Source organism: Erythrolamprus reginae, chromosome 12 (genome assembly GCF_031021105.1).
Source record: "Erythrolamprus reginae isolate rEryReg1 chromosome 12, rEryReg1.hap1, whole genome shotgun sequence".
Lineage (NCBI taxonomy): Eukaryota > Metazoa > Chordata > Lepidosauria > Squamata > Dipsadidae > Erythrolamprus > Erythrolamprus reginae.
In genome coordinates, this window is record NC_091961.1 from 1,012,749 (window position 1) to 1,031,117 (window position 18,369).

General features: G+C 46.2%; 2 protein-coding genes across 2 annotated transcripts in view; one reads left to right on the forward strand and one right to left on the reverse strand.

Annotated features, from left to right (window-relative positions):
* The window catches only part of GMCL1 (germ cell-less 1, spermatogenesis associated), a 13,414-nt gene extending 7,699 nt beyond the window's left edge, over nucleotides 1-5,715 (reverse strand). The window contains exons 1-7 of the mRNA XM_070765096.1: nucleotides 5,531-5,715; nucleotides 2,863-2,986; nucleotides 2,094-2,190; nucleotides 1,492-1,589; nucleotides 1,098-1,210; nucleotides 214-279; nucleotides 17-101 (exon numbers count right to left, since the gene is read on the reverse strand). Coding sequence (XP_070621197.1) covers nucleotides 17-101; nucleotides 214-279; nucleotides 1,098-1,210; nucleotides 1,492-1,589; nucleotides 2,094-2,190; nucleotides 2,863-2,986; nucleotides 5,531-5,700 — 753 coding nt within the window. The 5' untranslated portion in view covers nucleotides 5,701-5,715. The remainder of the gene's footprint in view (nucleotides 1-16; nucleotides 102-213; nucleotides 280-1,097; nucleotides 1,211-1,491; nucleotides 1,590-2,093; nucleotides 2,191-2,862; nucleotides 2,987-5,530) is intronic.
* A 155-nt stretch (nucleotides 5,716-5,870) lies between these two features.
* TSR1 (TSR1 ribosome maturation factor) lies at nucleotides 5,871-18,213 on the forward strand. Its single transcript, XM_070765090.1, has 15 exons — nucleotides 5,871-6,085; nucleotides 7,177-7,280; nucleotides 7,378-7,594; nucleotides 7,687-7,821; nucleotides 9,973-10,394; nucleotides 10,823-10,985; nucleotides 12,672-12,826; nucleotides 13,552-13,745; nucleotides 13,938-14,100; nucleotides 14,378-14,491; nucleotides 15,227-15,359; nucleotides 16,390-16,506; nucleotides 16,611-16,751; nucleotides 17,803-17,877; nucleotides 17,964-18,213. The coding sequence occupies exons 1-15, from the start codon at nucleotides 5,983-5,985 to the stop codon at nucleotides 18,149-18,151; spliced, it is 2,424 nt and encodes an 807-aa protein (XP_070621191.1). The 5' UTR covers nucleotides 5,871-5,982; the 3' UTR covers nucleotides 18,152-18,213.
* Nucleotides 18,214-18,369: the final 156 nt, after the last annotated feature.

Sequence of the window (18,369 nt, forward strand, 5' to 3'; positions counted from 1 at the left end):
TATTAAATGTTGGTACCTTCTTTAGAGCAGTATATATGTCCATCTCCACTTGCATGACAAACAGGTTAGAGGAACTGATCAGCTGTTTCATGAGGTTTATGCTGAAAGGCAGAAGGCAGGACCTCCGTTCAGTTCAAGAGATACACCTGAACCGCATTTTATTATGCTAAGCACGTTCCCGTGATATCTGGGTCAATCCCCCAAATTCAATACCTGAGTTCTTTGAGGAGTTCCACACTCTGGTGGGTCATCAGGTTGTTCAAGAGCCACTCAAGACACCTGGATGTAAAATAAGGAATTCCTTTCATAGCACACAGGTAATGGGATGAGATGTGATGTCTGTTTCTAGTAAGTTGCTGGGCACTTTCCCCCAGATGTTATAGCCCACAGCTATCATAATCCAAAGACCATCCAATCAACTATGACTGTCATCAGACCAGTCCATAATGGACTACCTCCTGTGATTGTTCTATTTTTAGAAACATAGAAGATTGACGGCAGAAAAAGACCTCCTGGTCCATCTAGTCTGCCCTTATACTATTTCCTGTATTTTATCTTAGGGTGGATCTATGTTTATCCCAGGCATCTTTCAATTCAGTTACTGTAGATTTACCAACCACATCTGCTGGGAATTTGTTCTAAGCATCTACTACTTTTTCCTATTAAAAAAACACTTCCCCCCTGAACCTTATTTAATCCTTTCACATATTTAAATGTTTCAATCATGTCCCCCCTTTTCCTTCTGTCCTCCAGACTCTACAGATGGAGTTCATGAAGTCTTTCCTGATACGTTTGATGCTTAAGACCTTCCACCATTCTTGTAGCCCGTCTTTGGACCCCTTCAATTTTGTCAATATCTTTTTGTAGGTGAGGTCTACAGAAAATTATTCCAAATGGGGTCTCACCAGCGCTCTATAACTTTTTTTTAACTTTTAATTTCCTATATATTCTTCCATTGTTCTGTAAATAAACAGCAATGTTTCTGCTGGGAGATATCACATGACCTGCTTCTCAAAGCCCACATCCCATGAGAAAATCAAAGAGGAGCCATGCTCATTTTCTTCCTCAACAAAACCTTTCTTAGTGCCAATACTTACTTTTTTTTCAAAGAATCTAATCCGTATGTTCCCGCAGAATTATAGTAGCTACACACAGTTTTTGCATTAATTGTTTCCTTCATTGTCTCACCCGACTGCTGTATTAAGCCATCCTGTAAACACATGATACATAATAATAATTTATTAGATTTGTATGCCGCCCCTCTCCGCAGACTCGGGGCGGCTCACAACAATAATAAATTTGTACAGTAAACAAAATCTAATATTTAAAAGAAAAAATATCTAAAACCCCATGATATAAAAAACATACAAGACAAGCATACCCTACATAAAACTATATAAGCCTGGGGGAAATATCTCAGTATCAAAATCTAAGCCGTATTATGTTTAGCCCAGCAAAGACCTGTACACGCAGGGAGCCCTTCCCACTTACCAGTTGTAACATGCTGGCAGCTGCCAGCAGTGCGATGACTCTGCTAGGGTTGATCAACACTTCATCCCGGTAAAGAGAGCCAAAGGCCACCTGTAAAGCTAAAGGAAACCAACACAGGGAACAAGTTATACATTTATTTTTTTTCAGTTCAGCATGGCCTTTCAAATCTACAATTTACACATCCATCCAAGCTTATAATGTTTAATAATGGTGTTTTAGTAAACTCTGTTTAGGTATATCGGATGAGTATTACAGGTTATCCTCAATTTAATAGCTTTCCATAGTGGTTCATTTATAATAATAAAAAACTATCAAAGACATACTGAATATTTTAGACATGTGTAATTTCGGCAACAATAAATATCATTTATTTTACCCCAAAATACTATCCCCACATGTAGAAATCCATTTTTCTGATGATTTACTTAGCAAAACATGTTTTGCTCAAATTATTTTGCAGCAAAGAGATGAAATACGGCAAACTCCTTCCAAATACAATTTATAACTGCCCAGCTTTGTTCTAGAACACTGATCCAAGGAATCTATTTCAATTTGAAATTTTTATGTTAGAAAGAGTCCAGTGAGGAGGGTTCTTTGCTTACCTTCTATGTCAATATTCTGATCAGGGATTTCCAATTCGATTGTGTCCATCCCTGATTCTCTCCAAGACCCACTGAACATGCTTGAAAAGTAGCCAGACTACAAACAGAAAAGTCATGTTTTTAAAACAATTTTAAAACCTTTAGAATTAAAAGATTTTATATAAGAAGATATACAATACATACTGTGTTTCCCTGAAAATAATACACGTCCCCATAATAAGATCAATCAGGCTTTTCAGCACATGCACTGAAATAATGATTGTTATTATTATTATTATTATAATAATTATATAATTATACATATAAAACAAATAATTATGGTTTTATATTATATGCTGTGAACCGCCCCGAGTCTTCGGAGAGGGGTGGCATACAAATCTAATAAATATTGTTAATAATAATAATAATAATAATAAGCCCCCCCTGAAACTAAGCCCTCCCCAACTACTTTCTGGGGATAGAGAGAGAGAAAGAGGGCATCAGATGAGCACTATTAAGAAAAGAAAAGACCCCGAGCCAGTCTCGTGGGGTGTGCGTCCACCTGCCTCTCACTTGTGATGGAGCTACAAATCCCAGCTAGGACAGGCGCCTGGCCTGCAGGAGGAAGGGAGTGCCGTGCCGGCAAGGGTCCTTTGAGACTCCCCTCCCTCCGGCTCAATTGCCACCCCCTCTGGTGACTCCGGGGCTTCCCAGGCAGGCCAGCGGGCACTCCGGCCATGCCTCCCACTAATGACGCTGGAGATCCAGGAAAGAAAAAGGCCATTTTTACCTGACAGAGGTATATCTTGTGCAAGTTCCACTCTTCTCCCAGGGCACATATTTTAACATCACTGTTTTCACCATTCAGAAACAGAGTCTGATAAATATACTTCGAAGTGCTTTTTAGCTTTTTCCTGAGTTAGAAAAAAAACACGACTGTTGAATTCTTACATATATATGATATAAATACCAAAACACCCACCATCTGTAGCAGCTTGCCCGGCTGGTTTGCAAAGTGGTCTGCTTCTTTCCGCCCGGTGCCTATTTGCTTACGAGTATTTTTTCTGCTTAATTGTTTGTCTAGAATAAACTCTAATTTTCTGAATATTGGCTGCCAGAGGGAAAGCGTTCTAGGCTATTTCCTTCGTTGGCTTATTTATTTTCTGATTTGATAAAAGAGAAATTTCTTATAAAGGTGGGGTATCTATAGGTTGCTATACATAAAAATGAAGAACAATCTCACAGTCACTCACCCTGATGATGTTACCTAGTTGGGTAAAGAAACATCCATAAGCAACCAAGCTCGGAAGCACCAACAACTCCATAAAATCTGTGGAGACTCATTTTTGACGTCAGTCTTGGGGCTATTAATTAATTGCCCCCTGGCTGATGAATGAAATGTATGGTTGTTGTGTGAATGGGAGTGATTGATTAGTAATAAATTTGGGTTTTTAGATTACTTAATTTTAAAGTTAAATTGGATTTAAGATGTTTCCGTTGTCTTTTTATATGCTGCCCCAAATCCTCGGGGATGAATAAATAAAATAAATAAAATAATATTCTTTAATATTATATATAAGATTATACATAATATTGAGGGCTGTAAAGGCCATATAAGTCCTTTTGTGAGCATCCTCCAATTTGATCGAATGGCTTTCCCCCAATTCCAAGTAAAAAAAACCAATGTACAAAAACTCCGAGGCTTAGAGATGTCATATTGACATATCTGGGAAAACCCAAATCCTGGTTTTCCCCACCCAAAAGGAAGTCCAAGCCCCCGCCCCAACACCCACATGTCCATCACATGGTCCAATCAAAGCACCGCCCCAACTGGAGATGCCTCCCACACACACCCGTCAAGGTGCAGGGTGGAGTGACCTTGACTCTCCGAGAAAGGAATGTTATTTTGACCACATTATCTGCCCAGCTCCATACAATCCCCCCTCCCAGTTTCCCACAGTACCAAATGTGGCAGGCCTGAAGGCAATATTAACAGACAGATATTTCAGGGGGAAAAGAAATTGAGGCATCGGGGAGCCCCTTTCCCGAGGTTTTATTCACAGCTGGGACTTCAACAGAACCAGTTTGGCTGCCTTATTAAAAGGCACCAGGCTTAAAAGCCAGGAGGCGGAGGCGAATTCCAGTCCTGCCTCAGCCATAAAGGACATTTGGGTGACTTTGGTTCAGCCTCTCTTTCTCTGCCCAACCCACCTCACAGGGTTGTTGTTGCTGTGGTGGGGAAATAGGTTGGAAGAAGAATAAGCAGTTTTTAGGGTGTTCATCACCTTCAGTTATTTATGAAACAAATAAAGGCGGGAGGAGAAACTGCCGGAGCCATTAAGTCAGTGGTTCTCCACCTGAGGGTCAGGATCCCTTTGGGGGTTGAGCAGCTGTTTCACGGGGGTCGCCAAAGAAGACTCTGGGGGGAGAAGACAATTTCCCCCTGGTGTCAGGAACTAAAGCTTCTATTCTGGCGCCTTGGATGTATTTTTACAGTCCAACCAATCAGGTGTTGACAGTGGGGGTGTCTCTTTGACCTTTCCACCAATCAGCTTCAAGCTCTGGTGGAAGAATTGGTGCTATACTTATGGTTGAGGAACCATATGAAGGGGTTGCAGCATTAGAAAGGTTGAGGACCACTGCGATTAAGCAAAGGCAGCAGCAGCAGCATCTCCTAGAAAGAACTGGACCACCCCTTGCAGGCTGAAATGGTGCCGGGTCTCCTGCTTGAGCTGGGGAGCGGGACTAGGAAGACCTCCAAAGAAAGGCTTTGAAAAGACACTTGTGCTGGCAGGCCTGGGGCTGTTGAACGATTGTATGTAGCCTGTAGCATGAATGATGGGTAGGTTTGTTTAGATTGGGTCTTAAGTTTTGTGTTCATTTTTATAATATGGATTTTGGGATATTTTTAACTTTTGTGGTTATTTTACTGTTATACGCCGCCCTGAGTCCATCAGCAGAGGGGTGGCTTATCAATTAGATAGATAGATAGATAGATAGATAGATAGATAGATAGATAGATAGATAGATTAGATAGGAGATAGGTAATGATATAGATAGATAATAGATAGATAGATAGATAGATAGATAGATAGATAGATAGATAATAGATAGATACATAAATAGATACATAGGTAATAGATACATAGATGATAGATACATAGATGATAGATAGATAGATGGAGTGATAGATAGATTAGATAGATACATAAATAGATAGATAGATACATAGATAATAGATAGAGTGATAGATAGATAGATTGATTGATAGATAGATTAGATAGATACATAGATAATAGATAGATACATAAATAGATAGATAGATACATAGATAATAGATAGAGTGATAGATAGATAGATAGATAGATAGATATAGATAGATAGATAGATAGATATAGATAGATGGACAGCTCCCCGCCTGGGACGCCCCCTCCCCTCCGGCCCCCTCCCGGCCCTACCTCCTGGGGGTGCTGAGCAGCCGGTCCTCGCCGTCGCTCTCCTCGCCGCTCTCGCTCTCGCTCAGCCTCTCGCCGCGTTTCCGCTTGGGGAGGCCGCCCTCCCCCCGGGCCCCCTCCTCCGCCGCCCCCCCGGCCCTGGGCCCCCACACGCGGCTGCTTAGCGAGCCCATCCTCGCCCGCCCGCCCGCCGCCGCCGCCGCCTTCTCCTCATGGGGGGGGGGGGGGACGCGCGGCCGGCGACGCGAAGGAAGCCCACCCTTCACTCGACAAGGCGGCCGCCGCGCATGCGTCCCCTGCTTGGGATGGAGGGAAGAAGAGGCCGGCCACCGCCTTTGGCGTCAGCGCCTTGGCCAATAGGAGAGAGGCAGCGGCCCCAGCGAAGCGCATCCTAGAGCGGTAGAATCCGGAACTTCAGTAGCGTCACTTCTGGCGCGACAATTAGTGGCCCTGCCATGGCGAAGCAGGCGGCCGTCCACCGTGCGGGCTCCTGGAAGCAGCAGAACAAGCCGCACAAGGCCGGGAAGCACCGCGTGAGCAGCGCCCGGAGGCAGGGAGGTGAGCGTGCGGAAGGGGGGCAGCGGAAGCAGGGAGTCTGGGTGGAAGGCCAAGAGAGCCTCCAGTCCAGGAGCAGTCTATCCCACCCGGGCCGATTCAGAGCCTCTCGGTCGCCTGGGGGTCGTCGAGGTCGAGGCCTTCTGGAAAATCAAGGCCGAAACGCCCACCTGGTCCCCTCTTGGCAACTCGTGTGTGTGTGTTTATATATAGAGATATAGAGATATAGATAGATATAAATATAGACGTGTAGATGTAGATATATAATTATAATAAATAATTTTATTCACAAATAAAACAACGGTACAATTCAAACAGAACAATAAAGAACAATGAAAACATACCAGTACAGAAGAGAAGAAAGAAGGGAGGGAAAAAGAGGGGGAAAAAAAGAGAACACACCGTCATATTCTTATTTACATCTCAAAGCAAACCATGTATCTTTATTACTTTATCTAGTCCAGATTAGAACTCATTGTGGACTTCATCTCCCAGAGTCCTTTGATCAACGTGGCTGAGCTGAGGAATCCTGGGAGTTTTATTCCTTTTTTATTAATCTAATTCATATGGCGCCCAACTCCTCAGGGACTCTGGGCGGCTTACAACAAATAAAAACAATATTTAAGAGACCAATTTAAAAAATAATGACAAAACCCTAGTAAAAGCCATACATCTCTCTCAATATCTCACATAGCTGCATCTAGATGTTATCTCATTCAGTCAGTGGCCCCAGACCTGCCAGAAAAGCCAGTTCTTGACAGCTTTGCAGAAGGCTAATAGGGTGGGGAGTTTATGGATCTCCGGGGGATAGCTGGTTCTAAAGGGCTGGAGCCAACACAGAGAAGGCCCTTCCCCACGCCCCCACCATTTGGCATTATTTGGTTGATGGGACCTGGAGAAGGCCAGCCCTGTGAGCCCTTATTGGTCGCTGGGAGGTATACGGTAAGAGGCGCTCCCGAAGTTGAAGTCCACAAGGCTTAAAAGTTGCCAGGCTTGGAAATTCCCTCTCTAGTCTAAGGTTGCTTTTGTCTTCCAAGAAGGAACGGCAGGCAGGAAGCCAGAAAATCTGCCATTTTTCCCTCTTCTTTCTCCAGGTCGGGTCCCAGTCAAGACCTTCACTCGTCAGATAAACCGCAATTGGTCGAAACAGGACCGCAGGCACCGGGCTTGGCAGCTCCGCCGGCAACACCAGGAGGCTGTGAGTCGGCAGCAGCAGAGAGCAGGGAAGCTGAATCTGGGCCGCTTGCTTGGCGAGTGGAGGAGCCTCACCTACCTTGGTTTTCCTCTCTCTGCAGGTGTTGGAAGAAAAGCGGAATTTGGGGCGCAAGGATGGCCCCCCACATCTGATGGTCCTGGTGCCACTGCATGCCCAGATCAATCCTCAAGCAGCCTTGAACCTTTTCCAGAGTAACCAGGATTCGCTTGTGTTTCCAGCAAAGGGGGGCCCACCTGGTTTTGCCCTGCTGTGTCCCCGCTCCAAGCTGCGCTGGCGTTTTGTGGTGGCTGATGCAGGTGAGGGCCTCGTTTTTTAGGTCTAAGGTCTTGCCAGCATTTTCCCCGGGGTATTTCAGACAGTAGTAACTTCCACAATGGTTATTCTCCAGGAAGCCTTCATGCGGTTCTGGATCTTGCCAAAGTAGCCGATACTCTCCTGTTCCTGCTGGATGCTGAAGAGGGTTGGGATGCTGTGGGCGACCACTGCCTGTCCTGCATCTTTGCCCAGGGTCTCCCCAGCTATGGTGAGTCTAGTGACCAGTGCAGCCTGTTTCTCCATCCATCCAGTAAGACACAAGCTGTTTGGCTGTACACTAATCCTTTTTTTTAATATATAAAAAGGTTTATTTTTTTATTTTTTCACCAAACAAACACTATAACATATCATCAGAACATTCATGGTAATGTATTTCTATCTAAAATATTATAAACATATCTCTTTAATTGCTTTCCTCTTACATTTCACACCCTCCCTCTTTCCCCCTCTTTCCCCTCTTCCTTCTTCCTCCCTCTCCCCCTCTTTCCTAGTTTTGTCTTCTTTTAGGACTTGGGAATTATGCTTTTTTTATAACTGACCTAGTTATTTGTTCGTTTGTTTGTTTGATTGATTTTTTTTAATGCCGCCCTTCTCCTTAGACTCAGGGTAGTTTACAACCTGTTAGCAATAGCACTTTTTAACAGAGCCACCAGCCTCTTGCCCCCACAATCCGGGTCCTCATTTGACCCACTGTGCAAGCTCGGCTCTGTCAGCTATCTGAAATATCTGCTCCCTGACACTAAATTTGGGTCTCTGATTAAATGAGTTTGCTCCCCCGATGCTCTATAATTGCTACTGCTGCTTTGTTGTTACTCTTTTCTCATTACACTGTTCCATGGTGGCACAATAAGAGGGCAGCTCTGCAGGCGACTTCTGCTGACTGCCTACAGTTTGGCAGTTTGATCCTCACCGGCTCAAGGTTGGCTCAGCCTTCCATCCTTCCAAGGTTGGTAAACTTGAAGCCACAGATTGTTGCGCCCGTGATGCTGATAGTTGTGATCATGATGGACCTCTCTAAGCGGCCCTTGAAGTGGCATATAAGCCTTAAGTGCTAGTGCTAATAACAGTCCTGGTGAGGATTCAGAGGAAAGGCCGACTTCTCCAACTGTCCGTAGTCAAGCAAGCCTTTCTTTCTTTTTATAAAAAATATTTTTTTAATGATTTTTGACATTTACATCTTAAGTCTGTGGGGAGGGGCGGCATACAAATCTAATAAATAAATAAATAAATAATACTTTCTAATACTTTCAGGTGGGTTAACATCCATATATTTACATTACATTGATATATTGTTCATTTTTTACATTTGTACCTTTATGATATTCTGTGACTTATTGTTGATTTGTGTTTTCCCTTTTTTGTATCTAGTTGTACCATTTCGTCCAAGTAATAATAATAAATAATAATAATTTATTGGATTTGTATGCCCCCCCTCTCCGCAGACTCGGGGCGGCTAACAACAATAATAAACACAACATGTGCAATCCAAAAATAAAAAACAACTAAAAACCCCTATTATAAAACCAAACATACACACAAACATACTATGCATGACTTGTAATGGCCTAGGGGGAAGAGCTATCTCAAGTCCCCCATGCCTGGCGGTATAAATGAGTCTTGAGTAGTTTACGAAAGACAGAAGTAGCATAGTAATCTGAGTCCTTTTGATCGTTCAGCTCCATAGTTAAGCGGTCTAATTATCTCCTTGTCGCTGGGGATCTGTGGATTTTTCCATTTTTTTTGCGTAGGCTTTCATGCAGTCATTATAATGTGTAACATGAAATACTTAACATTTTTCTCAGGAAAAATATTGACTGACCCCTCACATCCTGGACACAAATTGTTTCAACTCCTACCCTCAAAACATCGCTACAGAGCACTGCACACCAAGACAACTAGATACAAGAACAGTTTTTTTTCCAAACGCCATCACTCTGCTAAACAAATAATTCCCTCAACACTGTCAGACGTTCTACTAAATCTGCACTTCTATTCTACTAGTTTTTCTCATCATTCCTTTCACCCATTTCCTCCCATGTTGACTGTATGACTGTAACTTGTTGCTTATATCCTTAAGATTTTTATTAATATTGCTTCTTCATTGCTTATTTGACCCCTATGACAATCATTAAGTGTCGTACCACTTGATTCTTGACAAATGTATATTTTATTTTATGTACGCTGAGAGCATGTGCACCAAGACAAATTCCTTGTGTGTCCAATCACACTTGGCCAATAAAAATTCTATTCTATTCTATTCTATACGGATTTCTAATAATGTCTGGTAGAAAGAACTCTGGTGCACATTCAGTTTCTACATTGGTCATTTCTTCTAGCCACTTCCTTTTGTTCCCCGCAGGGCTTGGTGTCCAGTGTGTGGCTGAGCAGCCGCCAAAGAAGCAAACCGACTACCGGAAAAAGCTCACCAAGGTTACCGAGAAGCGGTTTCCCGGAGCCAAGCTTTTCCCTCTCGCCACGGAGCAGGAATCTGCGCTGCTCTTGCAGCACCTGGGCAGCCAGAAACAGCAGCACCTGGCGTTCCGAGACCGGCGGGCTCACCTGCTGGCTGATGCGGCCGAGTTTGTGCCCAGCGCCGACAGCCCCGCGGTGGGGACCTTGAAGGTGTCTGGCTACGTGAGGGGTCGGAGTTTGAACGTCAATTCCCTGGTGCACATTGTAGGGCACGGAGACTTCCAGATGGGTCAGATGGATGCTCCCCCAGACCCCTTTGTCCTGAACCCCAAGTGCCCAGGAGGACAGCTGGCAGCCAGGAAGAAACAGGTGGGACTGAGGGAGAAACATAGAAGACTGAGGGCAGAAAAAGACCTCATGGTCCATCTAGTCTGCCCTTCTACTATTTCCTGTATTTTATCTTAGGATGGATCTCATTTATTTATTTATTTATTTATTTATTTATTTATATTAATTAGGTTTGTATGCCGCCCCTCTCCGTAGACTTGGGGCGGCTAACAACAATAATGAAACAACATGTAACAAATCTAATATTTAAAATAATTTAAAAAAACCTTTAAAAAAAAAAAATCCCAGAATTTTCAAATTCAGTTACTGTGGATTTACCAACCATGTCTGGTGGAAGTTTGTTCCAAGCATCTACTGCTCTTTCAGTAAAATAACATTTTCTCACGTTTCTCAGATGCTCCTCCCCCAAAGGGGGCGTGGCCTGATCTGCTCTTTCGTGCCTCTTGCAGGGTGACCTTAGCAGCGCCGCCACCACCGAGATGGAGGAAGACGTGAAGGTGCTGAGCAAGGCCGATTGTGCCAAGCAGGAGTCTCTGCAGGCGGAAGTGGCCCTGGATCCCATGGAAGGGGAGCAGACCTGGCCCTCGGAGGAGGAGCTGAAGGAGGCCGAGGGTCAGTCAGAGAGAGGGCTTGGGAAAGGGCGGGACTTGGTCCGGGGGCCCTGAGCCAACTTGGCAACTCTTGCTTTGAAAGACTTGTGGGCTTCAGTTCCAAGGATTCCCCAGCCGGCCAATGCTGGGGGTTCAAGTCCACAAGTGGCAAATATGGGGAGCCCCGTCCCAAGCCATGTTTCCTTCAACGGGTTCTCCAGTTTATGCGCTATGTGCTGCTAGCCATAGATTTTAATTGCAGGCTGGATTCACATAGGCTAAGATGGAACTCTTAAGGAGGCAGAGCGTAGCTCAGGGATGGCGAAGCTTCTTTCCCTCGGGTGCCGAAAGAGTGTGCGTGCGCACTATTGCACATGCACGAATGACCACACCCATAATTCAATGCCCGGGGAGGGCAAAAACAGCCCCCCCCCCCCGGAAGCCCTCTGGACATGGGAAACGGCCTGTTTCTGAACTTCTGGTGATCCCAGTAGGTTCGTGTTTTGCCCTCCCCCAGCTCCAAAGGCTTCCGTGGAGCCGGGGGAGGGTAAAAACGTCCTCCCAGAGCCTCTGTGTGAGCCAAAAATCAGCTGGCCAGCACACACATGCCTGCTTTAGCTGAGCTAGGGCAATGGCTCCGTGTGCCACCTGTGGCACCCATGTCATAGGTTCGCCATCACTGCTATAGCTTATAATTCCTATAAATGTGTCCATGCTCCCTCAAAAGTCCTAGCCAACTTTCACCACGATTCCATGGAGAGGGTTGGGTCCGTCTATACCTGCCTCTCAACCTTTTCTTCAAGGGCTCATTCTTATGACTGGATTATGGTATTATACAACTCAAAATATTATATTTCAGTACAGTGCTATGTATACAGTATTGACGAGAGGCATTACAATTGGGATGACTAAGATAAAGCTTTAAGGATACCGTGCTGGGCTTCACTTTTTTTCAAGTCTTCTTCCTTTTGGCGGCTCAATCAAAACAATAACGACTTTTTCAGGCTCTCAGGTTCTTGATCTGTACTTAAGCAGATCCCCTGGCCTGACCATCCCCCAGTCTGCTGCCCTTGAGAGGGTTTCCAGGCAGATGGTCTATTATTTTAAAGGAGGACATAAGAATTCCCTGCTCTATGTGGGATGGGCCCTTACAGAGCCTCGGTGGCGCAGTGGTTAGAGTGCAGCACTACAAGCGACTTCTGCTGATCACCAGCTGCCAGCAGTTTGGCAGATCGAATCTCACCAGGCTCAAGGTTGAATCAGCCTTCTATCCTTACAAGGTCGGGAAAATGGGGACCCAGATTGTTGGGGGCAAGAGGCTGATTCTGTAAACTGCTTAGAGAGGGCTATAAAGCACTATGAAGTGATATATACGTCCAAATGCTAAATGCTACTATAATCACACGTTTTCTGAACAGTTCTTATCCCAGAGCATAATAATGTACTAGGGGGTCACCCTCAGTGAACTTCTGGACGGTGTTATCTGGTCTGCTGTGTGGATGTTGGATGGTTCAGGTGGGGAATTGTGGCATGTTCTTTCAGATTATTATGTATGTTGAGATTAGTTTTTGGAATCATACAAATTTTGTTGCATGGGTATGCCGTGTACATACAATGTACAACAAAGTATTTATTTATTCTTATTATTAATCATGGCTTTACACTGATAGGAGGAATGCCTTATTTGTCTTTTTATGGGGACACACAGAATGTCTGAAGCAGAGCAAGAAGGTGGCCAAGAGGGTCCCAAAAGGGACCTCGGCCTATCAGGCTGCCTGGATCCTGGACAAGGACGAATGGAGAGATGGCAGTGAGGAGGACGAGGAGGAAGAGGAAGAGGGGATGGAAGAAGCCATGTCCCAGGTAATGGAGTGGGCATTGTTTTTCGGGTATAATTTTATTTTTATTTTTCTCCACTCCTACAGACATGCAATATCATATACATTCAGTCTTCAATACAATCATTCAAAGCTATTTCCATTCGGTATTCCTCATCCATCAAATGTTGCCTCCTTTTAATTTGATGACCTGGATTGCCAAGAGAAAATTGTTCTGAGTAGACATTGTTTTAATGGCAGCCTGGCAAAGACTCTGTGCAGGATGTGACAAGCGTGGGGGGAGAGTGACCCCACCAACCAGCCACAGTTCCCCCCTCCACCTAAGTGCTTGTAGAAATATATATTTTACTTTTCTTGGTCGCAAAATGTTTCTCTAAACAAACTATCACAATACTATCACACAGCTACTATTACATCCACCACTGCAAAAACCACTAAACACTAAACCACCAACCACTATAACAAACCTCTAAGTCACAAACCACACCCATGCAAGGGTGTTACTCCTTATATATAAGTTGTAGCCAATCAGGTTGCAGCACAGTTATCAAACCCATGGCTACATACTGTTTATGGCTGACATCAGCCTTTCCTATGGTTACAGACCATTGTAATATTATCTCCAGAAACCACCTTATTTCTGACCACATGGCCCCCTTGGAGGAGGGCCTGGGTGCAGGGCAGGGCCTGGGGGATCCGCCTGATGCTCTCTCACTCGCTCCTCTGCCCGGGCGGCCTTTGCTCTGCCAGGATGGGAGCAGCAGTGAGGAGGAAGCTGCCTCCGAAGAGGAGGAGGAGGAAGACTGCGAGGAGGAGCAGGCGGAGGAGGCAATGGAGGGAGAAGAAGGGGACGAAGCCATGCTGGAGAAGTACCAACAGGAGCGGCAAGAAGAGATGTTCCCAGACGAGGTGGACACCCCGCGGGATGTGTCAGCCAGGGTCCGGTGAGAGCCTCAGGGGAGGAGCTGGTACCACGTGTGTGTGTGTGGGTGGGTGATGGGAGCTGAGGCAAGGCCTGGCTTGACTGCCCTGGTGACCCACCCTGGGAGACTCTGCTGGGTTGCAGGGAGATGGGGAGAGGGCATTGGGCAGAAGGGGCTGGAGGCAGTAGCAGGACCCCGCTCTTTCTCTCGCAGGTTCCAGAAGTTCAGGGGACTCAAGAGCTTCCGGACGTCCCCCTGGGACCCCCAGGAGAACCTCCCCAGGGACTACGCTCGCATCTTCCAGTTCCAGGACTTTTCCCGGACAAGGAAACACGTCTTCCGGCAGTTGGGAAAGGAGGAAGCGGAGGGAGCTCAGGTTGGCCCCCTCCACTTCTTCTTTTTTCTTTTTAATAATTTTTATTTTCAAATTTTATATTACAAACAACGATAAAACATGACATAGGTTTTGGTTTAATTTCTAGAGGGGAAACAAAATAAATGAAGCCCATTATACCAACGTTACCATCAACCTGGTATTTGAGGAGGGGTTTTCTGCACTTTGGGAAAGGTGGAATTTAACCCACCTTTGTTTAACTTCTGTGCTGTGGAGGTGCCAGGGTTTCCCCTGACCTCCCTGCCTGCTCCTTCTACAGGTCGGCTGGTACGTTACTCTTCACCTTTGCAATGTCCCGGTTTCGGTTGTGGAGAGTTTCCGGCAGAGGCAGCAGCCACTGGTGCTTTTCACGTTACTCCCCTATGAGCAGAAGGTGAGTCCCAAGGGAGAGAAGCAGCGTCATATGTACAAGGGTGGCCCAGAAAGTAACGCACCACCTTTTTTTCCTTCAACCATTATTTATTGAACACAATGAAGCTTACACACAAGAAAGAAGGATGTTTCTTCTACACTCCCTATTATTTTTCCACGTAATCTCCATCCCGTTCTCTGGCCTTCCTCCAGCGAGACACAAGGGCATGTAGGCCTTGTTGATGCCACTCCTTGTTCTGGTCCTGAAGCCATTTCTGCCCTGTGCGAATCACCGAACTGTCTTCTAATGGCCTCACTTCTGTGCCCAGCGACTAACCGTACTTCTGTTGACTGCAGATTCTCCATCAACTGTACACAAACGTTTGTGAATGTTCCCAACAGTTTCTTTCTCCGCAGTGAGAAATTGAATGACGACTGACTGCTTGTAACGTCCATCACTTACAGACGCAATTTCAAAACAGGGCTGCAGCTACACTGTCTGTCTGGAGAAAGGCAAAATTTACACACACACTCCTAACAATTCCAATAATGTAGATCTCAAGTTTTGCATTCGTACCATTACTGTAGGCTGAGAAAAAAAATGTGGTGCATTTCTTTCTGGGCAACCCTGGTATATATTTTCCCTCTGGGGGGCAAGGAAGGCCTGGTTCAAGGCCCAGAAGAACAGAATCAGCCTGAAAGGGGCCGGTGAGGGTCCCAGCCTTCTCATTCCTCTGCTCCTCTTGATGCTCTCCAGATGTCTGTGCTGAACCTTCTGCTGAGACGCCACCCAGGATGCAGCGAGCCAGTGAAGTCCAAAGAGGAAGTGATCGTCCATTGTGGATTCCGCCGCTTCCGGGCCTCCCCTCTCTACTCTCAGCACACCTCAGGTGGGGGGGGCTGTGTCCTGGACCCCTCCCTGCAGGTTCCAGGAGGGGGAGGAGAAACTTTATGTGTGTAGGGGGGGGTTGCTTCTTAGGGGTCTTTGGGATGGGGAGAGAGGGAGGCAGGGCTGGGCGAAGGTCCTAGTTTTGGTGGAGGGAGTTTTTGACAAGCCTGACTCAAACTAGAGGTCTTGATAGGCCTCATTGGCAGGGAATCAGCTGCCCAACCCAGTTGGGTGAGTAGCTCAAATCATAAGAGCCGGGGTGGCGCAGCAGGTGGAGTGCGGTACTGCAGGCGACTAAAGCTGACTGTAGATTTGTAGGTGAGCGGTTCAAATCTCATCACCAGCTCCAGGTTGACTCAGCCTTCCATCCTTCCAAGGGGGGGGTCAAATGAGGACCCGGATTGTGGGGGAAATAGGCTGGCTCTGTTCAAAAGTCCTATTGCTAACATGTTGTAAACCACCCTGAGTCTAAGGAGAAGAGCGGCATTAAAAACATTGAATGAATGAATGAGTAAATAGTTCAGAATGCAGGGAAGTGAGGAGATCAATTGGCAATTTATTTTATTTTAATTTAATTTGACTTCTATGCCGCCTAATCCTGTGGGACCCCGGGCGAGCCTTTTCTGAAGTGCGAGATAGAAATTATTTTCATTTTAAAGGACAAATGGCTTCACATCAGGATTTGTGCTTAGATTAAACCCCAAGGTTAGCATCACGCCAGAAATCAAACACTAAACAACCCCCACCCACCCCCGAAGGAGCTATCAACCCAGACAATCAATCAGAAAAGAGCCTAATCACCCAGATCCATCCATCAATCCTGACAGCGCAACCCACATGCATGTAAGCTGGGAACAAACCCCGCTCCCTTTCTTGCACTGATGATGGTGCACAGTTGGGTCTTGTAACGCCTGCACGAGAACAAACGGAGAGCAGCAAAAAGACCCCCTCAGGTCAACCCCGAGCTGCAAATACTCTTTTATCAGTCAAGCCCCACACTAAACGTGCCACCCCCCCTCCCCTCTTTGCAGCCGATAAACACAAGCTGGAGAAGTTTTTCCATGCCGATACTGCCGTGGTGGCCACCATCTACGCCCCCATCACTTTCCCGCCTGCTTCGGTGCTGCTCTTCAAGCAGGAGACTGACGGTGAGTTGGGGATCGGGACAGAACCTCAGGCCTTGGCCTCCTCGCCCCCATCACCCCAACTGCTGGCCCTGGAGTCACAGGGTTCCACTGGTGTTTCTTTGCAGGAGTGCAGAATCTCTTAGCGACGGGCTCCCTGCTCAGCGTCAATCCCAACCGGTTAATCGTGAAACGAGTGGTGCTCAGTGGTCACCCCTTCAAGATTTTCAGCAAGCAGGCCGTTGTGCGCTACATGTTCTTCAACAGAGGTATGTCTCTAAAGTCCCTGGGTGGGGGTGGGGGATGGGGTGGTTTCATTGAGAGAAATGGACCCATTCAAAGCATGGACAGTGCAGGACTCACCTGTCTACATGTCACTCTGTAAAGTTGTTAGTACTATGTACATAACTAGTTGGGTTTGGCAATATACACTGCTCAAAAAAATAAAGGGAACACTTAAACAACAGAATATAACTCCAAGTAAATCCAAACTTCTGTGAAATTGCTGTTGTGCAAATGGAATAGTTGTGCGAATGAAATATTCAATGAGAACCATTCATTCAGATCTAGGATGTGTTATTTGAGTGTTCCCTTTATTTTTTTTGAGCAGTATATATAAAACAAAGCTTAAATGTATTGAAACACTATTGCTTTAAGAGTTAGTGTTATGGATGGCCACAAGAGGGAGCCAGAAGCACAGTCTTCTCTCGGCTATTTCTCTTATGTTCTCTGTGACTGCTGTAGTAACAACTCTGTGTTAAATGCTGGTTATCAAGTCCAGCATTCTGTGTCCCACGCTGGCCCACCAATTGTCCAGTGGGGTCCTGAGCAGGAGAAGGCCAACCCCTCCCTTTCCCTTGACCCCCAACAAATGGGACCCGAGGGAACCCTGCCTGCCTCAACCAACATAGAGGCGGCACTTGGACATCCCTTTCAATCACCACCATGGATACACTTGGCATCCATGAATCTGTCTCATCCTGCCTTGAAGCTCTCCAGGCTGACAGCTGTCACGACCTCTTCCGGAAGGGAATTCCGTAAACCAAGGACCTTCTGGGTGGAGAAATATCTCTTTTTATTTGTCATCCCTTTCTTACCTGTGAGCTTTAGGGAGTTCCCCCTCGTCCTCGTATTGTGCGATAGAAAAGGTGGATAGAGAAAATATTTTTTCCCCTGCATGATTTTATGCCCTCCGATCAAGTCCCCTCTTAAACGCCGTCTTTCAAGGCTGAAGAGACCGAGGCCTTGCAACCTGGTTTCATAAGGGAAGGGCTCCACTTCCTTGATCATTCTTGTCGCCCTTTTTTGCACCTTTAACAGAGGACGTCTTGTGGTTCAAACCGGTGGAGCTCCGGACCAAGTGGGGCCGCCGCGGCCATATCAAGGAGCCTCTGGGTAAGCGGGCGAAAGGTTTGGGGGCAGCCCATCAGATCTCCCTCCCTCCCTCCCTCCCTGACTCTCCCTCTCCTCTCGGCCGCCAGGAACCCATGGCCACATGAAGTGCCAGTTTGACGGGCAGCTGAAGTCCCAGGACACGGTGCTGATGACCCTGTACAAGCGGGTGTTTCCCAGGTGGACCTTCGATCCCTACGTGCCGGAGCCTGCGAGGTGGAGGGGCCGGATCCCCCCTGTGCGAGAGGCAGAGGAGGAAATGGACCAGCTGCTCTAGCTAAGCGACTCTTTGTGCAGGGAAAGGTATCGTTTCCTCCCAAAATAAACCTATTTAATGTATTTAATGTTTCTTTTGATGTCTATGAAGGAGCCAGTGGTCCTTGGCTTGATTTGCCTTAATCACTCCAGCATTTCCTGGAGTAATTATCTGGCAGGTGGGTTTATGCTGGAGAAAGTTTGGCTTCAGTCTCTAGTAACAGACCTTGAGACAGACCC

Excerpts from the sequence above, each read along its gene's own strand:
- TSR1 (XM_070765090.1), top strand. The coding sequence starts at position 5,983 with ATGGCGAAGCAGGCGGCCGTCCACCGTGCGGGCTCCTGGAAGCAGCAG. Across the intron at positions 6,086-7,176 it reads CAGCGCCCGGAGGCAGGGAG|GTCGGGTCCCAGTCAAGACC; the intron begins GTGAGCGTGCGG and ends TTCTTTCTCCAG. Across the intron at positions 16,507-16,610 it reads CTTCAAGCAGGAGACTGACG|GAGTGCAGAATCTCTTAGCG; the intron begins GTGAGTTGGGGA and ends GTTTCTTTGCAG.